The sequence below is a fragment of the Colius striatus genome, chromosome W (assembly GCF_028858725.1).
Source record: "Colius striatus isolate bColStr4 chromosome W, bColStr4.1.hap1, whole genome shotgun sequence".
Classification (NCBI taxonomy): domain Eukaryota; kingdom Metazoa; phylum Chordata; class Aves; order Coliiformes; family Coliidae; genus Colius; species Colius striatus.
Genome location: NC_084789.1, coordinates 9,130,297 through 9,154,859, shown reverse-complemented (window position 1 = coordinate 9,154,859; position 24,563 = coordinate 9,130,297). Strand labels below are relative to the sequence as shown.

The 24,563-nt window shown below is 48.5% G+C and overlaps 2 protein-coding genes and 1 long non-coding RNA gene across 11 annotated transcripts in view; 1 reads left to right on the top strand and 2 right to left on the bottom strand.

Annotated features, from left to right (window-relative positions):
* Positions 1 to 249: 249 nt before the first annotated feature.
* LOC104552731 (solute carrier family 35 member B1-like) lies at positions 250 to 4,927 on the bottom strand. The gene is made up of 9 exons (XM_062016931.1): positions 4,459 to 4,927; positions 4,164 to 4,267; positions 3,823 to 3,953; positions 3,385 to 3,415; positions 3,037 to 3,194; positions 2,306 to 2,432; positions 1,699 to 1,805; positions 1,300 to 1,453; positions 250 to 600 (listed from the first exon to the last, which is right to left on the bottom strand). The coding sequence occupies exons 1-9, from the start codon at positions 4,650 to 4,652 to the stop codon at positions 548 to 550; spliced, it is 1,059 nt and encodes a 352-aa protein (XP_061872915.1). The 5' UTR covers positions 4,653 to 4,927; the 3' UTR covers positions 250 to 547.
* Positions 4,928 to 9,899: 4,972 nt separating this feature from the next.
* On the bottom strand, positions 9,900 to 22,078 carry LOC133628469 (uncharacterized). 4 transcript variants are annotated; one of them, XR_009820716.1, is made up of 4 exons: positions 21,785 to 22,078; positions 20,987 to 21,079; positions 15,393 to 18,206; positions 9,900 to 13,074 (listed from the first exon to the last, which is right to left on the bottom strand). It is a non-coding gene; the product is annotated as an uncharacterized LOC133628469 (long non-coding RNA). The 4 variants fall into 4 exon arrangements; XR_009820715.1 differs by having other exon boundaries at positions 9,900 to 17,241; positions 17,891 to 18,206; positions 21,785 to 22,077; XR_009820713.1 differs by having other exon boundaries at positions 9,900 to 17,241; positions 18,037 to 18,206; positions 21,785 to 22,075.
* Positions 21,959 to 24,563, top strand: part of LOC133628468 (histone acetyltransferase KAT7-like) — a 26,454-nt gene continuing 23,849 nt past the window's right edge. For 2 of the 6 annotated variants that reach the window (XR_009820711.1, XM_062016643.1), the window contains exons 1-2: positions 21,968 to 22,308; positions 23,728 to 23,875. Coding sequence is in view for 5 of the 6 variants with exons in the window: in XM_062016643.1 (XP_061872627.1) it covers positions 22,294 to 22,308; positions 23,728 to 23,875 (163 nt within the window). In the remaining variant the exon portion in view is untranslated. Of the gene's footprint in view, positions 22,309 to 23,709; positions 23,876 to 24,563 lie in introns of those variants that run through there. The other 4 variants (XM_062016644.1, XM_062016642.1, XM_062016645.1 and 1 more) reach the window with 3 other exon arrangements.

The window sequence follows — 24,563 nt, the reverse complement described above, 5'->3', positions numbered from 1 at the left end:
GGATACAATGCAGCTGGGTGCTTACACACATCGTGTAACTGGCTGCTCCACCAGCACACTTGTGGAAAAAAAACCAAAAAAATCATACAGTCAGAGGAGGGGGTGATCTTCAACACAGGCATTTAATCCAGGGATCCTTCCAGGCTGCTCCAAAGAACTGACATAATTCTAAGACTCCTTGGAGAGAGTTGTGCTGTTCCCCCCCAAGATCTGCCAACAACACTCAAATTAAAGCTCTGGAAAAGTGGCCATTATCACTTTTTGTTTAATAAAGATATGGTTATTTTTTTCCTGTTAAGGCAAGAATTTCAGCCTGCTGCTAGGACCTAGTATTGCAGCTTTGATTACAGAAAAACAATAAATGCCTAATTACAGTTAAACTAAAGCATTACACTTTTAAGAAAATTTAGAATTAAGAAACTAAATCAACAAGTAATCCACACGCTCCCCTTCTGATTACCTATCTTGAGTCCAGTTTCATAACAGATTCTGAGGTACAAGACAATAAATTAAAAGTTCATTCCGACTGCAGAGACCAGCCACGTCCTCAATGCGATGTCTTCTTTACCCCCTTTCCAAATTTGGCATCAAGTCCAAGGCCTGCAAAGATGTCAAATAATCCATGTGCACAGAAAAAGAACTTCACATTCTTTAAACATGGAAGGAACTTCCTGAAAAATCAGCTTAACAGCACTGATTTAAGGGCAGTCACTCAGGGACTTAGTGTGGGTGGGGAGAAAAAAAAAAATAAAAAAAAAAAAATCAAACAGACCAAAATGATCCAAGGAAAGTCACATTGATAGAATCATAGAGTCATAACAGTTGGAAAAGACCTTTAAGATCGAGTCCACCCCCTGTCCTTACCCTGCTAAGCCCACCACTAACCCATGGCCCTCAGCACCTCAGCTCCATGGCTTTAGGATCCCTCCAGGGATGGGGACTCCCCCAGTTCCCTGGGCAGCCTGGCACAGGGGCTGACAACCCTCTCGGAGAAAAAGTTCTGCCTCAGCTCCAACCTTAACCTCCCTTGCTGCAACATGACCTGATCTAGGTGAACCTGCTTCTGCAGGGGGGTTGGACTAGATGATTTCTAAAGGTCCCTTCCAACCCCTACCATTCTATGATTTCTTTGTGGACGTTTCCCTTCTCCTGCTACAAACATGCTCTGCTATTGAGAGCATTTAAATATAAGGAGAGGGTTTTTTTTGAGCAGCACCTCATTAGCTCTCCCCTTGCTACTCCTCACCTCTCTCTGGGGTCACCAGGAGAAAGGCCCCGGTGTTGGCCTCCCCAACTTACCCAGGAACACCAGGACTGTCCCCATCCACTGCATGCTGCTGATGGGATTGGCAAACAGAACAACGGAGGCCAAGATAGTGAAGAACTTGCGGGTTGTGGTGATGATGGAACAGGTCAGAGGGCCGAAGTACACCACAGTCGTGAAAATGAAACTCTGTAAAAGACCAAACAGACACCTTGAGTTGCTCTGACTGGGAAGAGGACAACACAGACTGAATTTTTAGATGAAAAGCCATTGAGACAAGAGCCATGCCAAATGCTGGTAATTTCCATACAAACTAAAATCAGTTTTATTGTGAAGGTGAAAGCAAGCACTAGCCATGGCAAGTGCAAGTGAGGCAGCCTCATAGTGCTGCTGTCAGCTAGGCGAGTACATCCCCACCACGGCTGCAGAGTTACCTGCCCCAGTGCACTCGTCAGGCCAAACAGCAGGATGTTGTAAATGATCCCAGGGTAGCGTTCTATGAAACTCAGGAACTCCCAGAGCTCGCCAGTGAACAGTATCCCTGGAAGAAATATAAGAGGGAAAGCACGAATTACAAGCCCAGAGACAGCTCATGCAGCCCCCATCTGCATAGCATGACCTCTGTGCTGAAAAACCAGCAAGGTCAAAGGCTAAAAGCAAAGACTAAATTCCACCCTGTGAAAAACAAAGAGAACAGGAGAAAAGTTGGTCACTGTCCTCCTTAATTAATGAGAGGAACAATCAATAACTGCAGATCCCATTCTGACAGGACATCCCTAGCGATTAATTAGAAGTGCTGCTCCCTAATTGGCACAGAACCCAGGGCCAGCAGCAGGGAGGTCACTGAGGCCAGGGAGCCTTGGGTAGCTGTGCTCTGCAGCACTGACCAACCCCAGCTTTCCAGACAAACAAAACCACCTCAGAATGAAGCAGAAAATTATTATAGGCCCATTTCTGAAGCAGGACAAAGTCCCTTCCCAGGGGCTGTCCCAGAGCAGACTCTGGGTGGGGCAACTGTGGCTTTTAGGGAGTGCTCCTTACCAGCCCCCAGGAACAAGGTGGACCACAGATTAACATTCAGCATCATGTGGTTCGAGCCCGTTTGGTAGTGAGCTCTTATGTGGTCCTGGGAGACTCCAGTCAGCCCATCCAAGGTCAATGACACCAGCTGAGAAAAGAGACAGCACTAAAAGGCAGCAAAGAAAACCCTCATGCTTTATTTCACAGAATCCCAGAATGGTAAGGGTAGGAAGGGCCTTCCAGAGCTCATCCAGCCCAATTCCTCAATCAGGTCACACAGGAACGTGTCCAGCAGGGTTTGGAAACCTCCAGAGAAGGAGACTCCACACCCTCCATGGGCAGCTCGGGCCAGTGCCCTATCACTCTTAAAGAAGTTTTTCCTTGTGTTTAAGTGGATTTTTTTGTGTTTCAGCTTATATTTTCTCTATGGGGAAGACCTTGAGCATCTTGAGCAGTGCTGGGTTAACAGCTGGACTCAATAACCTTAAAGGTCTTTTCCAACCTCAATGATTCTGTGATTTCCCCCCATGTTTTACACCCCAATCATCTATTCAACAACAATTACGTGGCCTCAAAAGATAAGCCACAAGGGACGGGGTGCACTCAGGCACTGATCTTGTCATAAGCCTGATCTCATACTGTGCCTGTGGAAGTATTTCCGTAGCAGCTTCAAGGTAAGCTTGAGGTACAAATGCCACGGCCTTATCAGTGCTGGAACACCTGCCAGGGCTGGTGGCCTTGGCCACACTCACCAGGAGCAGCTCCCCGTAGCCGAAGACATGGTCATCACTCCCCACTACCTTCTTCGGCTTGTACAAAAACAGGGCCACGCCTACCACTATCAAGAGGACGCAGAGATACTTGGCTGGCGGGTACTTCTTCCGCAGCAGAGTCACTCCTAAAAGCATGACTGTAAAGAGGCAACGTCACCAACCGCTACCTCCTGTGGGAATTCACCTTCGCCACACAGAATGAGACATGGATAAAATGCTGCTTGCTCCTCCCGAGGCAGAGGGAGGGGGGAAGAGGCACTTATGAGATCCTTGCTGAGGGCATGAGAAATCCACACAGACACGAGAAAAATGGGGAAATGTGCTTACCTGGAATGGGTTTACAAGATTTGCCAAGGACCTACAAAACAAAAGGCCTTATCAACCCTCCGTGTGCTATCACAGAGGGGCAGTGAGGCCACCTGAGGGGGAACCAACCCACCCCCTCCAGTAAAACATCCCACATACTGCAAAACACAGGTTTCAGAACTAGTCTTCAGCCCTCCAACACCAGTTCCCCCTGTTTCTAGGGATTGCTGTTCCCTTTCTGGAATGGCCTGAGCTCTCTTGACCCCTCCCCACACCCCCAGTGCCGACTGAGATGGAGGTGATATAGCCCCACAAATGCCACTGTGGGAAAACAAGCATCCAGATGCCCGTGTCCCCTCATGTCATGTCTCCAGCTGTCTCTCCCACTCTACCCAGCAGTGTGAGAGTGTGCTGAGGGACCACATTGGAGGTTAATGTTGTCTCCCCACACCACCCCACCTGCGTCGGGTAACTGACAAACTGCAGCGCCGAGTTGCTGGAGACCATGGCACCCAGGTAGGAGAGGGAGCAGGTGGCGTAGAGCCAGCTCCGCGTCCGATCCACTTTGACTGCATCAAAAACCTGGATTACTGGAAGGAAGACGAGAAGGGGGGAAGCTCAGGAGAGCTGCGGACAGCCGCTGCTGCAAAGTGCCCCGCGAACGTCAGCAGGGCCGTGGGGGGTCGACCGAGGCCGACACTGTCATAAGCGCCGTCTCCTCCCGTGGGGGAAATGCCCCGAATAGCTAATTGCGGCCGTGATTCCCGGGCCCGCGCAGCAGCTCCCAGGTCCCGACTTACGGAGCTTGGCGAAGGCGGCGTTGATCATGCACTGGATGAAGACGAGGGTCAGGGCGTACCTGAACTTCTCCTGCTTCGCGCCTTCCCCGTACCGTCCCCGCGTGCTGCAAGTGGGACACAGTCAGACCGTGGCGGGGCCCGGCGCAGAGCGGCCTCCGGCGCAGAGCGGCCTCCGCAGAGCACGGGGACACACCGGGGGGACCCATCCCGGGCAGCGCTGCCCCTGGCCGCGGCTGCGCCGGGACCCGCAGCGACGGCGGCCGCCCCGGGGTTCCCCCCGCCCGGCCCCGCTCACATGCTCTCCTGCAGTATGCCGTAGTAAAAGTAGCAGGCGAAGACGCCGAGGAAGCAGACGGGCAGGCGGAGACGCTCGGGCAGCACGGAACCGCTGTCGCCCACTCCCATCGCGGCGGCACAGCCACTCAGCGCCGGCGGCACCTCCAGCACCACATCCCGCGGCGCGGCCGATGGCGGAGCGGGCTGCCTCATACGCACGGCCTGCGCCCGTCCGCCGCGCAGGGCCCGCCCCAACCGGCCGCGCCCACCCGTCACGCTGCCGGGCACACCGCGGGGCGCACACCGCTGGGGACGGCGTGCAGTCAGTGGGAGGAGAGCGCCGAGACCTCTCGGAGCCGTCCCGGGGCCACCCCCGCCGCGACTCAGCAGCTAGCACGACCACAGAGCAACCTTAGAAGCCGGCGGCGCTCGGGGCAACTCCAGACTAGGGACCTTCACCGAGCGCGGCCCTACCAGTGATGTAACCCGATGTGGAGTGCGGAAGTAGCTGCACAGCCGGAGGCGGAGCTGATGGAGGTGTAGATCCCCCCGCCTTCTGAGGGATACGGGCCGTGGCGCGCATGCCCGCCGCGACAACACACAGGTCCCGCCGTTCGTCCCCGCCCTTCCCTGCCTTCCACAGAGCCGGCACTTCCCCCGTGCTCTCAGCCCGCTCTCCCCTTCATCCCCTGCCCTCGCTCCAGGTTCCAGCCCAGACTCGCTGTATTGAATCCCAACCACTGCTTTGGATGCCCTAACTATTTGTTTCGTGTCCTTGTAACGGACAGGACCAGCCTCTGCCAAACCCTCCCCCCCGAGGAAAGAACAAATTCCTCATCTCAGCTTTGCAATACATAAAATACAAACTTCAAGCAGCTGCAAAAATACTGTCTTTGGAAGAAATAGTTTCCACATCAGGTACAAGAAAATGGGCTTCTTCAGTACAACCCAGAGCCTTTGCAACACAACACAAAATCCAACACAAAAGCTGAGGCTTTGACTTGCGGAAACAGACTCTATAACTCAAAGAATTATAAAGAAGGTATGTTTATTCGGCGCTGGGGGCACGGGGGATCGCTCCACCACAAACGTGCGCACCCGACTCCGCAACTTGCTTGACTTATATTTGTTACAAAGTTACAAAATCATATGATGACATTATCCGCCTAGACAAAGACACAACCTGTCCCCGATTTCACATGTAAATTAGGTCTTTCATTTGCGTGGTGTCTCCCGGTGATAGCCGGTGGTGGTCTTTGGGGCCTTGGGAGATGAAGGCTGATAAGTCCTGAGGCTTTCTCACCCCTGATCTTTGTGCAACTTTAGATATCACTTGGCCCCTTGCAGAACCGGTTTCTGCCTTCAAAGAAGTTGGAGGACCCCGGAGGTATTGTGCAAGGGGATAAGCACGACCTTTTTACAGCTTGTGTGTGAATTTTGTCCCATCTGAAAAATACGCTTTATACTATTGTGATTAGTATAAGGTTTATTAATACATGTCACTATAAAGCTCCACAGAATTATCAGAATTATTACCACAAAAAGTTGTTTCAACCCAGCAAAGTTAGGTAACCATGAAGTTAATTTACTCCATAACTCTTGTCACTTCTCACACTTCTGCTGTTCTTGTGGGAAATGCCTTTGGCCAACCTGAAAAGGTGTCAGCACCAACAGGTCCCTTTTCTCTGCCATTTTGACCCATCTCTGGTTTAGGAGTGTTCTTTGGATTAGTTTGGAGGCAAAGATCGCATTGGCGAGTTACTTGTTTTACAGTACTATATAAATTCCTGGCTATAATTTGCCCGATTAGATGTCTGTGCAGAGCCTCTGCCCCCCCAGTGTCCCTGTTTGTGTTGTTCTCTCACTAAAGGCCATAATAAGTAAATGGGAATGACTAATTTTCCTTGTGGGGTAACAGCCCACAATCCTTCCTCATTATATGTGCCCTCTAGATCTGTGATCAATTTCTTATCCTCTTTAGTATAATTTGGCTTACCTTCCAGGGAGATTTGTCCATCTAGAATCAAGGCTTCCTCAAACCTTACCTCTCCTTTTGCAGCCTGTTTTGCCTCTCTGTTCGCCAGCTCATTTCCTCTTTCCAACTCCGAGCTTACTTTTTGGTGCACCCTCATATGCATAATAGCCACCTTCTCAGGGAGTTGAATGGCATCAAGTAGTTTTAAATTTCTTCAGCATGTTAATGTGCTTCCCTTGAGAGGTTAAAAGACCTCTTTCCTTCCAAATTTGTCATTCAGGTAAGTTTGCAGAGGTAAAAGCCATCCAGTTGGCTTTAGACATTGCTGAATGGTTAAAATGGCCAAGGATCTACCTCTACACTGATTTGTGGATGGTGGCAAACGCTCTATGGGGATGGCTACAGCAATGGAGACAGAACAACTGGCAACGATGGGGCAAACCCGTCTGGGCTGCTTCACTATGGAACGACATTGCTGCTTGAGTGGAGAAATTAGTTGTGAAGGTGCGCCATGTAGATGCTCACGTACCCAAAAAGCGGGCCACGGAAGAACATCTGCATAACCAGCAAGTTGACAAGGCTGCTAAGATTTCTCAGATAGATCTGGATTGGCAACATAAGGGGGAGTTTTTTTTAGCTCGATGGGCCCATGATACCTCAGGTCATCAAGGCAGAGATTGACTCAGCAATGGAAGTCCCTGATATTTGCTGGGATAGCCATACAGCCAACCACACGCAGTGCAGGAGGTTCCTACAATTTATTGATGACAACTTCCTGTCGCAGGTGATAGAGGAACCAACAAAGAGGGGTGTGCTGCTGGACCTGGTACTGACGAATAAGGAGGGCCTGGTTGGGGATGTGAAGGTTGGAGGCAACCTTGGCTGCAGCGACCATGAGATGGTAGAGTTCAAGACCCTGTGTGGAAGAGGCAGGACACAAAGCAGGACTGTGACCTTGGATTTCAGGTGAGTCAACTTTGGCCTCTTCAAAGATCTACTTGGATGGATCTTATGGGATATGATTCTAGAAGACAGAAGTGCCAATGAGAGCTGGTCAATCTTCAAGCACCACTTCCTCCAAGCCCAGGATCAGTGTGTCCCCAGATGTAGGAAAGCAGGAAAAGGAGGCAGGAGGCCTCTATGGATGAGAAAAGATCTGCTGGAACAACTCAGGCAGAAAGCAGCCATCTATGAGAGGTGGAAACAGGGGCTGGCTTCTTGGGAAGAGTATAGGAACATTGCCAGAGCATGCAGGGGTGCAACTAGGAAGGCTAGAGCCCTTCTAGAATTAAATTTAGCCAGGGACGTTAAGGCATTTTTCAGCCTGATAGCCTTCTATGAGTGCATAACCGGCTGAGTAGATGAGGGGAGAGCAGCGGATGTCATCTACCTTGACTTCAGCAAGGCTTTTGACACTGTCTCCCACAACATCCTCATCAGAAAACTCAGGCAGTGTGGCTTGGATGAGTGGACAGTGAGGTGAATCGAGGGGTGGCTGAATGACAGAGCCCAGAGGGTGGTAATCAGTGACAAAGAATCAAGTTGGAGGCCTGTGGCCAGTGGAGTTCCACAGGGATCGGTTCTGAGGCCACTCTCGTTCAACATCTTCATCAATGACCTGGATGAGGGGACAGAGTGTGCCCTCAGCAAGTTCCCTGATGACACCTGTGGTAGTTTGAGCCTGGCTGGATGCCAGGTGCCCACCACACCGCTCTATCACCCACCTCCTCAGCAAGCCAGGGAAGGGGAGAAAATAAGATGAGAGTCTCGTGGGTTGAGATAAAAGCAGTTTAATAAAGAAATAGCAAAGGTGTGTGCGCAGGAAGCAAAGCAAAAGCAGATAAAGCTGTTACTCTCTACTTCCCATCAGCAGCGATGTCCGGCCACCTCCCGAGAAGAAGGGCTGCGGTATGTGCAGCGGTTGCTTTGGGAAGGCCAGAAATGAATCTCGCCTCCCCTTCCTGCTCCTCTCCCCCAGTTTATATTATTGAGCTGATGCCGTATGATGTGGAATATCTCCTTTGTCAGTCTGTGTCAGCTGTTCTGGCCGTGGTCCCTCCCAAGATTGCACCCAGCCACAGCTATTGGTGAAGGTGGAGGAAGGAATGCTGGAGGGACAGCCCTGATGCTGTGCGAGCAGTAGTCATAATATTGATACCAACAGTAAGCACAGCACTGCAAGAGCTGCTGTGGAAAATCACTACCATCCCAGACCCACTACACACCAAACTGGGAGGACTGACTGATTCCCCAGAAGACTGTGCTGCCATTCAGCGGGATCTCAATCGGCTTGAGAGTTGGGCAGAGAGGAATCTCATGAGGTTCAATAAGGACAAGTGCAGAGTCCTGCATCTGGGAAGGAACAACCCCATGCACCAGGACAGGCTGGGGGTGACCTGCTGAAGAGCAGCTCTGCAGAGAGACCTGGGAGTCCTGATTGATAATAAGCGACCCATGAGCCAGCAATGTGGCCTTGTGGCCAAAAAGGCCAATGGCATCCTGGGATGCATCAAGAAGAATGTGGCCAGCAGGTCGAGGGAGGTTCTTTTCCCTCTCTACTCTGCCCTGGTGAGGCCTCATCTGGAGTCCTGTGTCCGGTTCTGGGCTCCTCAGCTCAAGAGGGACAAGGAAGTGCTGGAGAGAGTCCAGCGCAGGGCCACCAAGATGATCAGGGGACTGGAACATCTTTCATATGAGGAAAGACTGCGGGAACTGGGGCTGTTTAGTCTGGAGAAGAAGAGATTGAGGGGTGATCTTATTAACATTTATAAATATCTAAAGGGTGGGTGTCAGGAGGTTGGGACATCCGTCTTTTCTATAGTAGAAAGAAACAGAACAAGGGGTAATGGGATGAAGCTGGAACACAAAAAGTTCCACTTAAACATAAAAAAAAATATTTCCCCGTGAGAGTGATGGAGCAGTGGCACAAGCTGCCCAAGGAGGCTGTGGAGTCTCCTTCCTTGGAGGTCTTCAAGACCCGCCTGGATATGTTCCTATGTGAACTGATCTAGGTGACCCTGCTTCTGCAGGGGGTTTGGACTAGATGATCTCTAAAGGTCCCTTCCAACCCTACCATTCTATGATTCTATGATTCTAAGATGAGAAGCAGTGTGCCCTGTTTACCGATGGGTCCTGCTGCCTTGTGGGAAGGCATTGGAGATGGAAGGCAGCTGTATGGAGTCCCCTATGCAAAATTTCAGAAGCTGCAGAAGGAGAGGGTGAATCGAGTCAGTTTGCAGAGGTAAAAGTCATCCAATTGGCTTTATTCATTGCTGAATGGTGTTGTGGTTTGGCCCAGCTAGCACAGCAGCACCACAACAGTCTCTCGCTCAGTGCCCCCATTCATCCCCCACCATCGTTAGGATGGCCGAGGCCCCAGCAAAATGGGAGTAAAAAGATAAACAAGGTTGTTGTGGATTGAGACAAGGACAGGGAGGGCTCACTGCCAATTATGGTTCCAGACAAAACAGACTCCAGTACTCAACTTAGAAAGGAAAGTGGGAAAGTTTATTCTACAAGAAACAGAACGGAATAAAAGCAAAAAAGGGAGTAGGATGATGAGAAAATTACAACCAGCACTTTAAGATCTCCCTCCCCCATCCCTCCTTTCTTCTCAGGCCCACTTCACTGCTCCCGATATCTCTACCTCCTTCCCCCTCAACAGCTCAGAGGGGCAGGGAGTGGGGGATGTGGTCAGTCTCTCACAGATGGGCTCTGCCGCTTCTGTCTTCTCAGATGAGGATGACTCCTGGCATTCTTCCCCTGCTCCAACACGGGGTTCCTTCCCCGGAACACAGTCCTTAACAAACTTCTCTGGTGTGGGTTGTTCCCAGCAGCTGCGACTTCTGCCGATACAGGGTCCCTCACATGGGACACAGTCCTTGGTGAATATCTCAGGCGTGGATTCTTCACTACAGTTGCAGTTTCTGGAGGTACAAGGTCCCTCTCTCGGGACAAGGCCTCTTCTGGGCATAAGTTTAATGAGCTGCTTTGTTCTGGGTTCCTCCCCAAAGTTACAGCTGTGGATATTGGGTCCCTCCTTCAGGACACAGCCTCTTCCGGCCATATTCACTGTCCCTGACTTGGGGCCTTTAATGAAGTAAATCACTGCCCCTGGTCTGGGGCCAGCTTTAGCAGAATGAGTGTCTGCCTCTGATATGGGCTCATTATCAAAATGAGTCTCTACCATTGATGCAGGGTCTTTAAAGAAATTAAAATAAATCTCAGCTTCACCAGTTCTCTCTGTAGAATGCAGGGGAGTCTCTGCTCCAGCACACCTCCTCCTCTCTTTCATCACTGACCTTGGAGTCCACATGGTTGTTTCTCTCACTGTTCCTACTCCTTGCACCACCACCAGCCAGAAGGAAAAGAAGGGGCAGAAGAAGAAAGAAGGTGGAGGAAGATGGAAGAAGAAACCTCCTCTTCTGTGTTCTTCTTCAAAAGTGATTGTGGAGGCGTCTAATTGGCTCAGCCCCAGAAGTGGGTCTGACTCTGAGCTGGGGAGAGTTGTGAGCAACTTCTTACAGGAGCCATCTTTATAGCCCCTTCCCCCTTACCAGAAAAGGCTATCATGTCAAGCCATGACATTGGGAAAAACAGCCAAGGATCTACCTCTACACTGATTCGTGGATGGTGGCAAATGCTCTGTGGGGATGGCTACAGCAGTGGAGACAGAACAACTGGTAACAACAGGGCAAACCCGTCTGGGCTGCTCCACTATGGAACGACATTGCTGCTTGAGTGGAGAAACTAGTTGTGAAGGTGCGCCATGTAGATGCTCACGTACCCAAAAAGCGGGCCACGGAAGAACATCTGCATAACCAGCAAGTTGACAAGGCTGCTAAGATTTCTCAGATAGATCTGGATTGGCAACATAAGGGGGAGTTATTTTTAGCTCGATGGGCCCATGATACCTCAGGTCATCAAGGCAGAGATGCTACCTATAAATGAGCTCGTGATCGAGGGGTGGACTTAACCTTGGACACTATTGCACAGATTATCCATGAGTGTGAGACGTGCTACAATTAAACAAGCAAAACGGTTGAAGCCCATATGGTATGGAGGACGATGGCAGAAATATAAATACGGAGAGGCCTGGCAGATTGATTACATCACACTGCCACAGACTCACCAAGGCAAACACCATGTGCTCACAATGGTGGAGGCAACCACAGGATGGTTGGAAACATATCCTGTGGCTCATGCCACCGCCCGGAACACTATTCAGGGCCTTGAAAGGAAAGTCCTCTGGCGACATGACACCCCAGAAAGAATTGAATCAGACAATGGGACACACTTCAGAAACAACTTCATAGATGCCTGGGCCAAAGAGCATGGCACTGAATGGGTTTATCATATTCCCTATCATGCACCAGCCTCGGGAAAAGTCAAGCGATACAATGGGTTATTGAAAACCACACTGAAAGCAATGGGAGATGGAACTTTTAAGTATTGGGATACACACTTGGAAAAGGCCACCTGGTTAGTCAACTCCAGAGGATCTGTCAATCGAGCTGGCCCTGCCCAATCAGAACCCTTACATATTGTAGAAGGTGACAAAGTCCCTGTGGTACATATAAAAGACATGTTAGGGAAGGCAGTCTGGGTGTGTCCTGCCTCAGGTAAAGGCAAACCCATCCATGGGATTATTTTTGTTCAGGGACCTGGGTGTACTTGGTGGGTGATGTGTAAGGATAAGGAGACTCGATGTGTGCCTCAAGGGATTTTGATTCTGGGTGAGAATAACCCGTGAACTAACTTGTATAATGATAGCTGTTAAATGTCATTATTCCTATAGTTGCTCTATGCTATGTATGTGTAGATGATTATGATGTGTAAAACTAGACATGACATGTAAATGGTATAGAATAACGGGTGGAATGTCCTGGTTTGAGCTAGGATAGAGTTAATTCCCATGAGGAACCAGGAAAGGGCACAGCCTGAACAGCTGACCTAGGCTGGCCAGCAGGTATTCGATACCATCCTAACGTCATGCCCAGTATATAGGTGGGGGCTGGCCGGAAGAAGCTCTTCCGGTGTTGTGGTTTCTGGGTCACCGGTCCCGATCGGTCGCTTAGGTCAGGTCCCGGGTGGTGAGCAACTGCATCACTCACCAATTTGCTTTGTAATATCCCCTTGTCTTTGTTATAGTTGTTTCCCTTCAATTTTCCCTAGTAAATTGTTCTTATTTCAACTTATGCAGGCTCTTTTACTTTTTTTTTTCCTTCTCCGATGCCCTCCACGTTCCGCTGGGAGGGGGAGGAGTTGCGGGTTTTTTTCCCCCTTTGCTCCAGCTGGGCAAAACCACGACACCTACATACTGTGGAAGGAGATAAGGTCCCTGTAGTGCACCCAGGGAAATGGCTGGGGAAGGCAGTATGGGTTGCACCTCCCATGGGAAAGGGCCTGGGTGTACTTGATGGGTGACGAGAAAGGATGGGGAAACTTGATGTGTACCTCAAGGAGATTTAACCTTGGGGGAAAAATAACCTGTTATGTGAGTTGTCTGTTGTAGGCAATGAGGTATGAACTTCGCAAGAAACCGGACAAGTGGACAAACCAAGCCGGTGCTGGTGCCCAACACTGAACACAGTGTTTCCCCTGGCCTGGATATCCATCTTGATAGATGAGACATAAGTTATGGCCTGCTCCAGTGAACATCTGCAGAGGATGAAAGATACAAGAATGTTGTTTGTTTGTTTGATGCAAGAGGGAATACAAGAATGATGTTTGTCTGTTGAAGAGTGGGGGTACCGGTTAATGAGAGTATATAAGAATGTATATGGGTTGTTAAGATGGTTTATCTGAGCATGACATAAATTGTATGGAATAAGGGGTGGAGACTGTAGTGGGTCTGGGATGGTAGTGATTTTCCACAGCAGCTCTTGCAGTGCTGTGCTTACTGTTTGTATCAATATTATGACTACTGCTCACACAGCATCAGGGCTGTCCCTCCAGCATTCCTTCCCCCACCTTCACCAATAGCTGTGGGTGGGCACAATCTTGGGAGGGACCATGGCCAGAACAGCTGCCCCAGGCTGACCAAGGAGATATTCCATACCATATGATGTCAGCTCAGTAATATAAACTGGGGGAGAGGAGCAGGAAGGGGAGGCGAGATTCATTTCTGGCCTTCCAAAAGCAACCGCTACGCATACTGAAGCCCTGCTTCTCGGGAGGTGGCCGGACATCGCTGCTGATGGGAAGTAGAGAATAACAGCTTTATCTGCTTTCGCTTTGCTTCCCACGCACGCGGCTTTGCTGCTTCTTTATTAAACTGCTTTTATCTCAACCCACGAGACTCTCATCTTATTTTCTCCCCTTCCCTGGCTTGCTGAGGAGGTGGGTTATAGAGCAGTGTGGTGGGCACCTGGCATCCAGCCATGGTCAAACTACCACAACCAGCCAGCTTGAATAAAGATGGTAGTGACAAGTTAATGCAGCTGGCAAGCTACTGCCAATTATCAGAAACAGGTGCTGCAAGGTAATCAATTGGGCCCTGTGTGATCACATGTGCAGAAGCAGCATATAAGGAAGTAGCTAGCAAGTAAAGGGTGGCTTTAAGTCAACTCTGTTGGTTGTACTACGCTGCTTGTGTATGTCTCTGCATGTTCATTACCTAGATTCTCTACATGTTTGAATGAATATTGCTTGTACCACTACAACATTTGGTGACCCCGACATGATCAGCTGAATTTGTTGGATTAAGAAACCTCAGCAGAAAATTACCTGGATTCCTGTCTGGAAAGGCAAGTGACCCAATTAAACCAGTATAATGGGAAAGATGATGAGCAAAGAGGAAAACTCTATTGACAACCTCCAGCATATCCTTGCTGAGAAAGGATTCAACTATGAAAGAGAGAATTAAGACTTGTAAGATGGGGATAGGATGTAGGTTTCTTTGTCTCCCCACAGGAAGTATATGAAATGGAACATTGGGAAAATCTAGGAGACATGTTGAATAATGCTATTGGCCTGTGTAAACTAGTATCATCCATTCTACAATAGCTAGAAGCCGAGTATGTTACAGCTGCTGCCATGAATGCAGAAAATGCCATACCATCTGCGTTCCCAGTAGATGCTAAAAGGTTCTTTGGAGGTGGTGACTTTATAGTGCCATTGGCTCCACCTCTGGAAGAAAATACCAAGAGATTCCTTGGAGGTGATAATGTCATAGTACCCTCGGCTCCACCTCTAGTGGAGGAGAGAATGCCCCCCCCAAACCCCCCTAGAGCACCTTTCTAGGAGCCCACACATTGTTTCTCCTCCCCTCCACCCACTCTTCACTGTCCTGCCTCTTCCCATCCTGCTGCTATGCCTGAAAGGTACGCTTTGCCCTCAATACTACGGATCTGCCATTGCCCCTGAGCTTATCAATCCCTGAGTGTATTCCTCTTCCATCATCACCCCCAACATCTAGTGAAGGGGAAGATCAACAAAGACAATTCTTAAAGGAAGAATTAATAAGGCACGGAGAAGATATGAAACGGACTTTGGCCCACTTGGAGGAACTGATAGAAAAGCCAAAAGCAATAGCTAATCAACTGTTGAAACAGCTTAACAAATTAACTAGACAAAAGATTAAAGTTTCACCCCCGCAGGTACTCAGAGACCCCCTCAGTCGGATGACTATGATCCGGCTAAGAAATGGAGAGACCTCATACGTGATGCAGTAGTTGAAGGAGAATTCATTCCACAAGCCTTTCCAGTAATAACAGCACATAATAATCCTACACAATGACAATGGGCACCTTTGGATTGGAAGTTGGTAAGGGAAGGCCAGAAAGCTGTCATGCAATATGGCTTGACCAACCCATATGTTCAAACCTTATTAGATCATATTTTCGCCAGCGGATTAATGACTCCATTTGACTGCAGGAAGCTAGCAGATACCTTCCTGAAGCCCTCTCAGGTATTACTATGGGAGTCTGAATAGGAAAAAAGAGTCGATGTGGCAGTAGTAGAAAATATGGACTTACAGCAAGGAGATCCCCGGCGAGTTGTCACAGCGGATATGATGTTAGGAAAAGGACCGTTTGTTGACCATCAGGTACAAGCCCAACTCCATGAAGCTATTTTGCAACACAGACACTGGCTCGTCAAGCGTTTAAGATAGTCCCTGACATGGGAGTGCCAGTTCCCTCATACACAACCATTATACAGAAACCCAATGAACCTTTTATGACCTTTTTAGACTGTCGAAGAGCAGCTCTGGATTGTATACCAAATATGTCGGCTGAAGCAAAAGTGGAAATAGAATTACACTTAGCAGTTGCTAATGCTAACCATGATTGCAAAAAGATCCTGCAGGCTGTCCCGCAGACGGCAACTTTGGTGGACATGATAGAAGCCTGCTCTCGGGTAGGATCATCAGCACATTTAGCTGAAGCCATGGCAACAGCATTGAAACCATTAGTTCGACAGAACAAAGGAAATTGGAGGCCAAAATGCTTTAACTGCGGAAAAGTGGGACATATGAAAAATAAACATCAGTCCAGACCATTGGTATGGATAAACAGCTCCATCAGATCATCAGGGTCCAACAGCAGATTTAATGGCAATTGTTACAAATGTGGCAAGTTTGGACATAGAGCCACTGAGTACCACTCTTGAGTGGCCAGACACGTAACGTCTAAGGGAAACGGATTAACGAGCGCAAAAAGGGTGAGCGTGATGACACAAAAACACCCTTTAACACCAGTGGCTGCCTGGATGGCCTCAGATCAGCCACTGCACGAAGTGCAGGAGTGGATATGGAAACAGCAGTAGATGTAACCATCCACAATATGGATATAACGGTTATCTCATCCAATGCTATCAGACCCCTTGGCTATGGTTTAAGTGCTCTGCTTTTTGGACGGTCATCGGCCTCTCAACAGGGTATTTTTGTGCTCCCCGGTGTTATTGATGCAGATTATGAAGGAAACATTGGAATAATGATTAAAGTATGGCAGCCACCAGTTTATATACCTAAAGGAACTAAAATAGCTCAATTAGTTCCTTTCAGAGCTAAAGTTCCATTTTCAGGAAGTCGTAAGCATCAAGATGGTGGTTTTGGATCCACTGGAGTACCTGAGGTAAGACTGGCAATGCCACTTTCACAGGTAAAGCCCACTCAGATGGTTGTATTCCAACATTCAATTGGCAAACAAATGGTTGGGTACAGTACGGGAGCAGACGTTACCATTGTTCCGTTATCCTATTGGCCAAAAAGCTGGCCTTTAGAGAATTTAGACACCCCTGTTGTCGGAGTAGGAAGAACACAGATGACAAAAATTAGCAGAGACCTGATTTCAGTATGGATACAGAACGAAGAAAATAGATGTGTACAAATTAAACCCTATGTAATGAACACTTCAGTTTGGCTTTTAGGTAGAGACGCCTTAAACCAAATGGGCTTTAGTTTGATGAATGAAAATTTTTAATGGCAGCCATTGATGGGTGAACAATCCCGAAGTTAACCCGGCTCACAGATAAACCAGTTTGGATTGATCAATGGCCGCTAAGCAAAGAAAAGCTCGCCCAGATGCATGAATTAGTAAATGAACAATTAGGAAAAGGTCATATTAAGCCATCCACTAGTCCATGGAATACACCAATTTTTACTATCCCTAAAAAATCAGGGAAATTGAGGCTGTTACACGATCTAAGAGCTGTTAATGCAGTAATGCAGGATATGGGTGCTTTACAGCCAGGATTACCCTCTCCAGCAATGTACGTCTCTGCACGTGCATTACCTAGATTCTCTACATCTTTGAATGAATATAGCTTGCACTGCGAAAACATCTTTCTGTAACTCTAGCCCCCAGAGTTGGACTGGGATGAGACCTGAAAGCAAATAAGATTTATTCAAGTATAGCACTTGAGATTTTTTTTTTATGGTGCATTTTCATTATATAGTGGTGTTCTTGCTTTAAAATATGCTTAAGTGGCTAAAGTAGCCCCGCAGGAACCCACAGTAACAAATAACACACAAAGCAATTACAGTGAATGCTTTAACATTCATAGAGCACTTAGCAACTGAAAAACCTGAAGTACTTTACAGGCATTTACTCTGGTTCATAATAATTCCTACATAAGCAAACTTACTTTATATAATCACCAATGTAACTGATGGTTATATTAAGGTCCCACAAGCAGCTCACTCAATGCCATGTCTCCAGAGCAAGTGAGAACTAAAGCAGGACATTAGAGTTTTAAACGTAATTTAAATCTATTGATGTTTGTAGCTGTTTATGGAGGTAAGTTGTGGTGAAAATTCCCTTTTAATTGCCTGTATTTTCCAAGATTCAGCAAGAGATTCTGGCTGATTTCAAGACATTCAATGAGACCTTACAGGTCAAGAGATTTCATGTAGCTAACTCCACTGACATCAGTGGCACTCTGGCACTTACATATATTCAATAACCAAAGATTTAAAAGACAAAAATCACTTTTGTGTGATTTAACATGTAATTTCAAGACATCAATTACTTACTAAATTTTCTTCTGGTGTAGCATCAGGAAGTTCCTAATTTCCTACTTGGAAAATGCTGACAGAGTTAAGAGACTGCAAGTCTGTCTTAAGAACATTATTAAAGGCAGCAGACTCCCAGTTGAGATCCTTGTAAGCAGAAGCTATACCTGATTTGCACACTGAAGAAATCCTTCTCTCTTCCCAAGTTGATTCCTGACTTTGGCAGCTTGCTCAAGATGAAGAAGGGATCTTCATCAATCTCCAGGATCAAAAAGGATTTTAAAATCTTGGGAGAGCAAGTGAAAGGTAGGGACGCTCAGGTTATTTTCTCTCCATCCTGTTCACCAGAGATAAAGGGGAAGTCACCAATGAAAAAATCAGTCAAGTTAACTCCTGCCTGAGAGGCTGGTGCCAGTGGGAAGGTTTCAGATTTTACGACAACGGATCCTTCCTTGGGGACTATAACTTGATAGGACAGGATGGAATTAATCTCTCCCATAAGGGCACTGCAATATTTGGGAATAGGCTAATAAACTTGATAAAGAGGGCTTTAAACTAAGGGACTTGGGAGGTGGGGGGAGAAGCAACATAGAACAAGCTGTCCTCTCTAGCTGGGAAAAAGGGCAGGGCAGGGAATGCCATGATAAGTGCCCCTCATCTGCACACCATGCTGAGATGCAGAAGGCTGACCACCCTGAGGGAGAGCAAAATCAGGGAGGATCCTCCTGCATCTGTCCAGGGAAACCTGTGTGTTTGAGTAAGCCCCTGTGCTGCCTACTACACCAATGCACACAGCCTGGGGAATAAGCAGGAGAAACTGGAGATGTGGGTGTGGATGCAGGGCTATGACCTCATTACAGCCACAGAGACGTGGTGGGGCAGCTGCCATGACTGGAGCACAGCCATGGAGGGGTATAGATTGTTTTGGAAGGACAGGCCAACAGGCATGGAGGTGGAGTTGCTCTCTATGTGAGGGTGCAATTAATGTGTACTGAACTGTGCCTGGGTGGAGTTTCACAGGGATCGGTTCTGGGGCCAGTCTTGTTCCACATCTTCATTAATGACCTGGATGAGGGGACAGAGTGACCCTCAGCAAATTCGCTGATGGCATCAAACTGGGAGGACTGGCCAATTCACCAGAGGCTGTGCTGCCATTCAGCAGGATCTCGATTGTCTTGAGAGTTGGGCAGACAGGAACCTCATGAGGTTCAACAAGGACAAGTGCAGAGTCCTGCATCTGGGAAGGAACAACCCCATGCACCAGTACAGGTTGGGGGTCAAACTGCTGGAGAGCAGCTCTGCAGAGAGAGACCTGGTTAATAAACTAACCATGAGCCAGCAATGTGGCCTTGTGGCCAAGAAGGCCAATGGCATCCTGGGATGCATCAAGAAGGGTGTGGTCAGCAGGTGGAGGGAGGTTCTTCTCCCCCTCTACTCTGCCCTGGTGAGGCCTCATCTGGAGTCCTGTGTCCAGTTCTGGGCTCCTCAGCTCAAGTGGGACAGAGAACTTCTGGAGAGAGTGCAGTGCAGGGCCACCAAGATGATCAGGGGACTGGAATGTCTTTCACATGAGGAAAGACTGCAGGAACTGGGGCTGTTTAGTCTAGGAAAGAGGAGAGTGAGGGGGGAATCTTTTTAATATTTACAAATATCTAAATGGTGGATGTCAGGAGGTTGGGGCAGCTCTTTTTTTCTATGGTATGTAGCAACAGGACAAAGGGTAATGGGATGAAGCTGGAACAGAAAAAGTTCAATTTAAATATAAGAAAAAACTATTTTACTGTGAGGGTGATGGAGCAGTGGAACAGGCTGCCCAGGGAGAGTGTGGAATCTCCTTCCTTGGAGGTCTTCAAGACCCACTTGGACATGTTTCTATGTGACCTGATCTAGGTTGACCTGCTTCTGCGGGGAGGTTGGACTAGATGATCTCTAAAGGTCCTTTCCAACCCTACCATTCTATGATTGTAAGGGTTTTCAAGCACTGACATCCTGTAGGGATGCCACTTGCAGCCTCTCAAGTTTCACAGCCCTTTTGGTTTTTCCCCCTACAACAGAGCTGCAGTTTCAACTCTAAGAACTCCCGGGGATGGAGCTTTTCCAGTACTAACCACTGGTACGTGGCTAAGGACTGTACACACCTTCACATACAAATTAATGAAAGAATACCTTTTTACTTCTGCCATAAACCTCCTAGGTTCAGGCTGGATTTTGAGCTGACATCTAGTAGCAGCAAGTTCAATCCTTGCCATCTGTTCCACTGTCAGATACACACATAAGGAAAAGTTCTTCCAAGCTCTGCTGTGGTCATAATGTGATCTGATTGTTGCTCTTTTGAAAGCATGAGACAGCTTAGCAAGCCTAAGGCCATCTTCCCTTCTCATTGTCCCCTTCCCCTAAATACAGTGGATACACTAATTACATCAATTCCAGTGTTCACACTGCACAGAGTTTACATTATCATTTCATTTGATGGCATAGGGAACTGAATTCCTGGCTTCTATTCAAGTGCTGCCACCTCTAAGACAGTAATTAAACACCACACAGTTCTGATGGCTTTGTTTTTCCAGTAACATCCTAGTGGTGGTGCTAAGTCCTGCCAATATGCAGTAACATAACTTATTTCAGACATAAGCTTAAGTAACACCTAGAAGCTCTAATTAATATTTTGTTTCTCTGATACAGTTAAGCACTATAGCTTCCATACAATTCAGAGATTCTGAAAGAGGAATCCTCTAGCTATCACCAACAGGCAACTAATCCAGTGGGATGTGGTAACGTTCAACTTTTCACATGGTCATGGTATTCTTTTGTCTTTTTCACTCAAGCACATCTGCAGTTGAATTTGGATATTTGCAAAGTTCAAATTCATTATGTTAGAAACAATCTTTAAGCTAATTTAAATTTTTCTACCACAGGCAGATTCCATTTAATGCAAGATGGGATAAAAGATGAAGTTGCACATTAGAGCACTTCATCAGTTTGCAACATTACACATTTACTCTTGTGAGAATAACCAGACTAATGAGTTGCTTACACACTCATAGTTTTCCTGTGTACAATTGTTAGACCAAATGTAGGCTTATTTGCAACCAATACGTACACTCCCAATTTACGTACCACACATACTGCTTCCCATTCCTCTCTGCTTGGGCAAAAGCAGAGGTATTTCATCTTGCCTTCTCTCAACATTTCACAGCATACTGGATACACCTAGGAGCAATAACAATTTGGAATGAGAGAAATGGTATAACTTGCATGACTAAGGATGAGATGCACTCATGAGGATTGGGCCCTGAAAATTTCATAATCCCTAAAGAAAAACAGAGTTGGAAAAAAATCATGTGATCGACTAATTACTCTTATTTTTTCCCCCAGGTCTTTACATAAAGCTATAACATACCATTGCTCATGGTCAGCGTTTGCACATTAATGTTACTGGTGCTACGTTTAAGCAGCTACCGGCCTAATCACAACCAGGCAAACAGCTCCCGTGGTGCTTGGCCTGCGCAGCGGCTGAAACTCGCTGCCTCTGCCCCTACACAGTCCGAGCCGCCTCCAAGGAGGGGAGAGACAAGGCCCCTCAGCAGCTGCGGGCAGAAACACGACAGCTCGCGTTCGTCCGTGCGAGAATGACATAGGCAAAACTTCACCAAAAAATACACACTCCATCCCACCCCGTGGCGATATTTTGAGAGTGGGACGATTAATGAACAGGCAGCGGCCTTTTCAGACGAGAGCCCAAAGCAGCACAACCCTGCGAGGCCCGCCCAAGCCCATGAGGCCCCCGCCACGGCCCAAGAAGGGCCGCTCCCTCCCGCAGGCCGCGCACAGGGCGGGCGGCGGCATCCCCTCGGCGGGAGGAGAGCGAGAGCCAGCAGCGCAATGCTCCCCACCTCAAGAGCAACGAACACTCACCACCTTTCTCCACCCAATCACTCCGTGGACTCAGCGACGTGCCTCTGCTTGGCCCTAACGACTCAGGGCTGCCCGAAACCAACATGGCTCCCTGAAGAAAACATCCGCTCGTGTCACCGGGACCCCCTCCGACTTCACACCCGGATCCAAGATGGCCGTCGCCCCAGTCTCCGCCGAAGGCCCTCAGCCCAAACCCAAGATGGCCGCCCGTAGCTTCACTATCAGCGGCGCCGCTAGGATATGCGTTAGAATCCAAGATGGCAGCCTCCACTGGCCTGAGGCTGTCTGGGGGTCACGTGATGAGGGGGTGTGGACTACGCCCCGGCGGAAGCGTGAGGGACCAAGCGGGGCACAGGGCCTGGCGGCGGTGGTGGTATCGAGGGTAGACGTGCCGCAAGACCGAAAAGACGGCTGTCACCACGGAGTCCGCCAGTGCTAACACAGCGGCGACCGCCGCTTCACGGGCTGAGGGCGCCGGGGACCATCCAACCTCGCTGCCCCCGCCAAGGATGCAGCGCAGGAAGGTGAGTGCGACCGGGAAACTGGGGAAGTCCCTGGCGAGAGGAATATCCGGCAAGGTCGGATCGCAGCTTTCCCCCTCCGCTGCTTACTAGGGGCACAAAACTGAGAGGAAAATAGCGGCCTTCAGCCCCCAGTACCCGCGCCATGCGTCCTGTGAGTGGCTCCCGCAGGCGCACGCCGGGCGCTGATTGGCCGTCTTGCTTGTCACTCATCGCCCCCAACGGTTACCGTTTCCCCTCCCTCGCGCCTGCCGCACGGTCCGCCTCTTGGCTTTTCCGATTGGTCAGACGGTTGGAGAGCTGGTCATGTATTGGCTAGGTTGCCTTGCCGAGCTGGGTACTGATGGGTTTCCGCTTTCCTTTTTTCACCTTCTCTCCCTTCCCCTCTCCCGTCCCGCACCCCTCTGGTTGGTGTGGGAGCGAGGCTCGCTGTGATAGGCTGGCGGCTGCCGTCAGTCACGCTCTTTCGCTCTGCGAGCTGCACTCTCCATTTCGGCCCCTCCCACGCGCGTCGCGATTGGCCGGGACTGACGAGTCTCCTCCCGGTGCAAAACAAAGCGGCGCGGGGGCTATGCTCGCGTTAATAGCCCTATGAGGTCCTCTTCAGCCGTTCCTGGCTCTTCCTTCAGGCACCTGCCGCGGCTTCGGCCCTGTCCCCCCAGGGCTCCCGCGGGTTCTGCCGTCCTGAGCGAGGCCTCCTGCTGCCCCCATAGCCTAGCTATCCAGTTAGAGGCTGCCGGGCAGGTGAGGGATTTTCGGAGGCCTAACGGCCCGCCAGCTCCTCAGATCTGCTTGCCTCGAAGAGCCGCCCGGCCCCCTGCGTGGTGCCCGGGGCCGCTCTGGTGATCCAAGACGAGGTGTATGCAGATGCATTTGCAGCCTCTTTTGGCGCAGCCTCTTTGCCCAATGTTCTGCGATTTCTCCACCTCAGTTCCTCCGGGGAGCCCTGACACTGCTCTGAATCGCTGGATGGTGCAGCGTCAGTTTGACTGTTGCTGGAATCTATCTGTCCTGCCCCACAGCCTGCTGCCACGGTGCCTTGTGCTCTGCGGGGCTGCCTTGGTGGGTTTCAGCAGACAGATGGTATGGGAGTGCTGTTGGCTTGGCAGGGTGAGCTGAGAACAGTCAGCTTGGTAGCATACCCCTGAAACTTCATTTACCTTTTGCTTTAGATAAAATCGGGTGCTATTGTGATCTTTTTTAGTGGATCAGTTTGCAGAAACTTTTTGTTACTGAAGGCATTGTCTGATGCTGTGTATTTATTGAAGTAAAAGATTTTCTTCAGAGTAATACACTTGACATATTGGTTTGCATCTGTTATTGTGTCAGCTTCAATTTGTCTAGCATCAAATATTTACTTAAAATAGCAGAAATGCAAGTTTTAGTCCTCCTATGCTAATGTTTATGTCTGTGTTGTTGCAGAGGAATGCGGGCAGTAGCTCAGATGGAACAGAAGACTCTGATTTCTCTACTGATCCTGAGCACACAGATAGTTCTGAAAGTGATGGAACATCACGACGATCTGCACGTGTGACCCGTTCCTCAGCCAGACTCAGTCAAAGCTCTCAAGGTAAATGCTTTATTTTCTTAAACAAGGAAAAGAAAAGTAGTCTTTTAGCAATAAGAGGCTCAATGTACTCCATATTCCTGACCTTTAGAACTTAAATGTTTGGTATTCCTCTCTAAATAAAAATATTTTACTTTTTCATGGCCTCTGAGTGTAGCACCACAAAAAGCAATCTTTACATGTACATATTGTACAGATGAGGCTTAAGTTAAAACTTGACTATCCTCTGTTCATAAAGTAAAGCTGTTTGCTCATTAAAGGAAGTAGGACTCAAACACTGTAATTCTGTCACCAGCTTTGCCTAATTTTTCTGAGAACTCTAAAAATTTGCTTTGTATCTAGATAGTTAAATTGGTACTGGAGCCCAGCTTAGAGAGATGATGTTTAGAAGTGAAAGTTGGTTTTGTTTTCTTTGTTTTTTTGGGGGTTTTCTGTACTGCAAGGGAAGGTGTATTTTCATGACTTGTTGACGCTGACCCTACTCTGCAATAAATTTAATCAAATGTATTGCCAGTTATTTTGTATGTTTCTACTTAGTCATCCAGATTGTAGGAGAAAACATTGAATGTGTCCACCTCCTCATTTTTACTGTTAGTATAGTCGTTTCTTGGCTGTTAGTTAATAAGCTGACATCTGGCATCAAGGGGGAGAAGTGACAGTAGATAATAACTTCTTCCCATTGCTTTATGTG

Coding starts and splice junctions, on each gene's coding strand:
- LOC104552731 (XM_062016931.1), bottom strand. CDS start 4,652: ATGAGGCAGCCCGCTCCGCCATCGGCCGCGCCGCGGGATGTGGTGCTG. Junction 3,954..4,163: donor CGCCGCCTTCGCCAAGCTCC/GTAAGTCGGGAC, acceptor TCTTCCTTCCAG/TAATCCAGGTTTTTGATGCA. Junction 1,454..1,698: donor TGACGAGTGCACTGGGGCAG/GTAACTCTGCAG, acceptor GGTCTTTTACAG/AGTTTCATTTTCACGACTGT.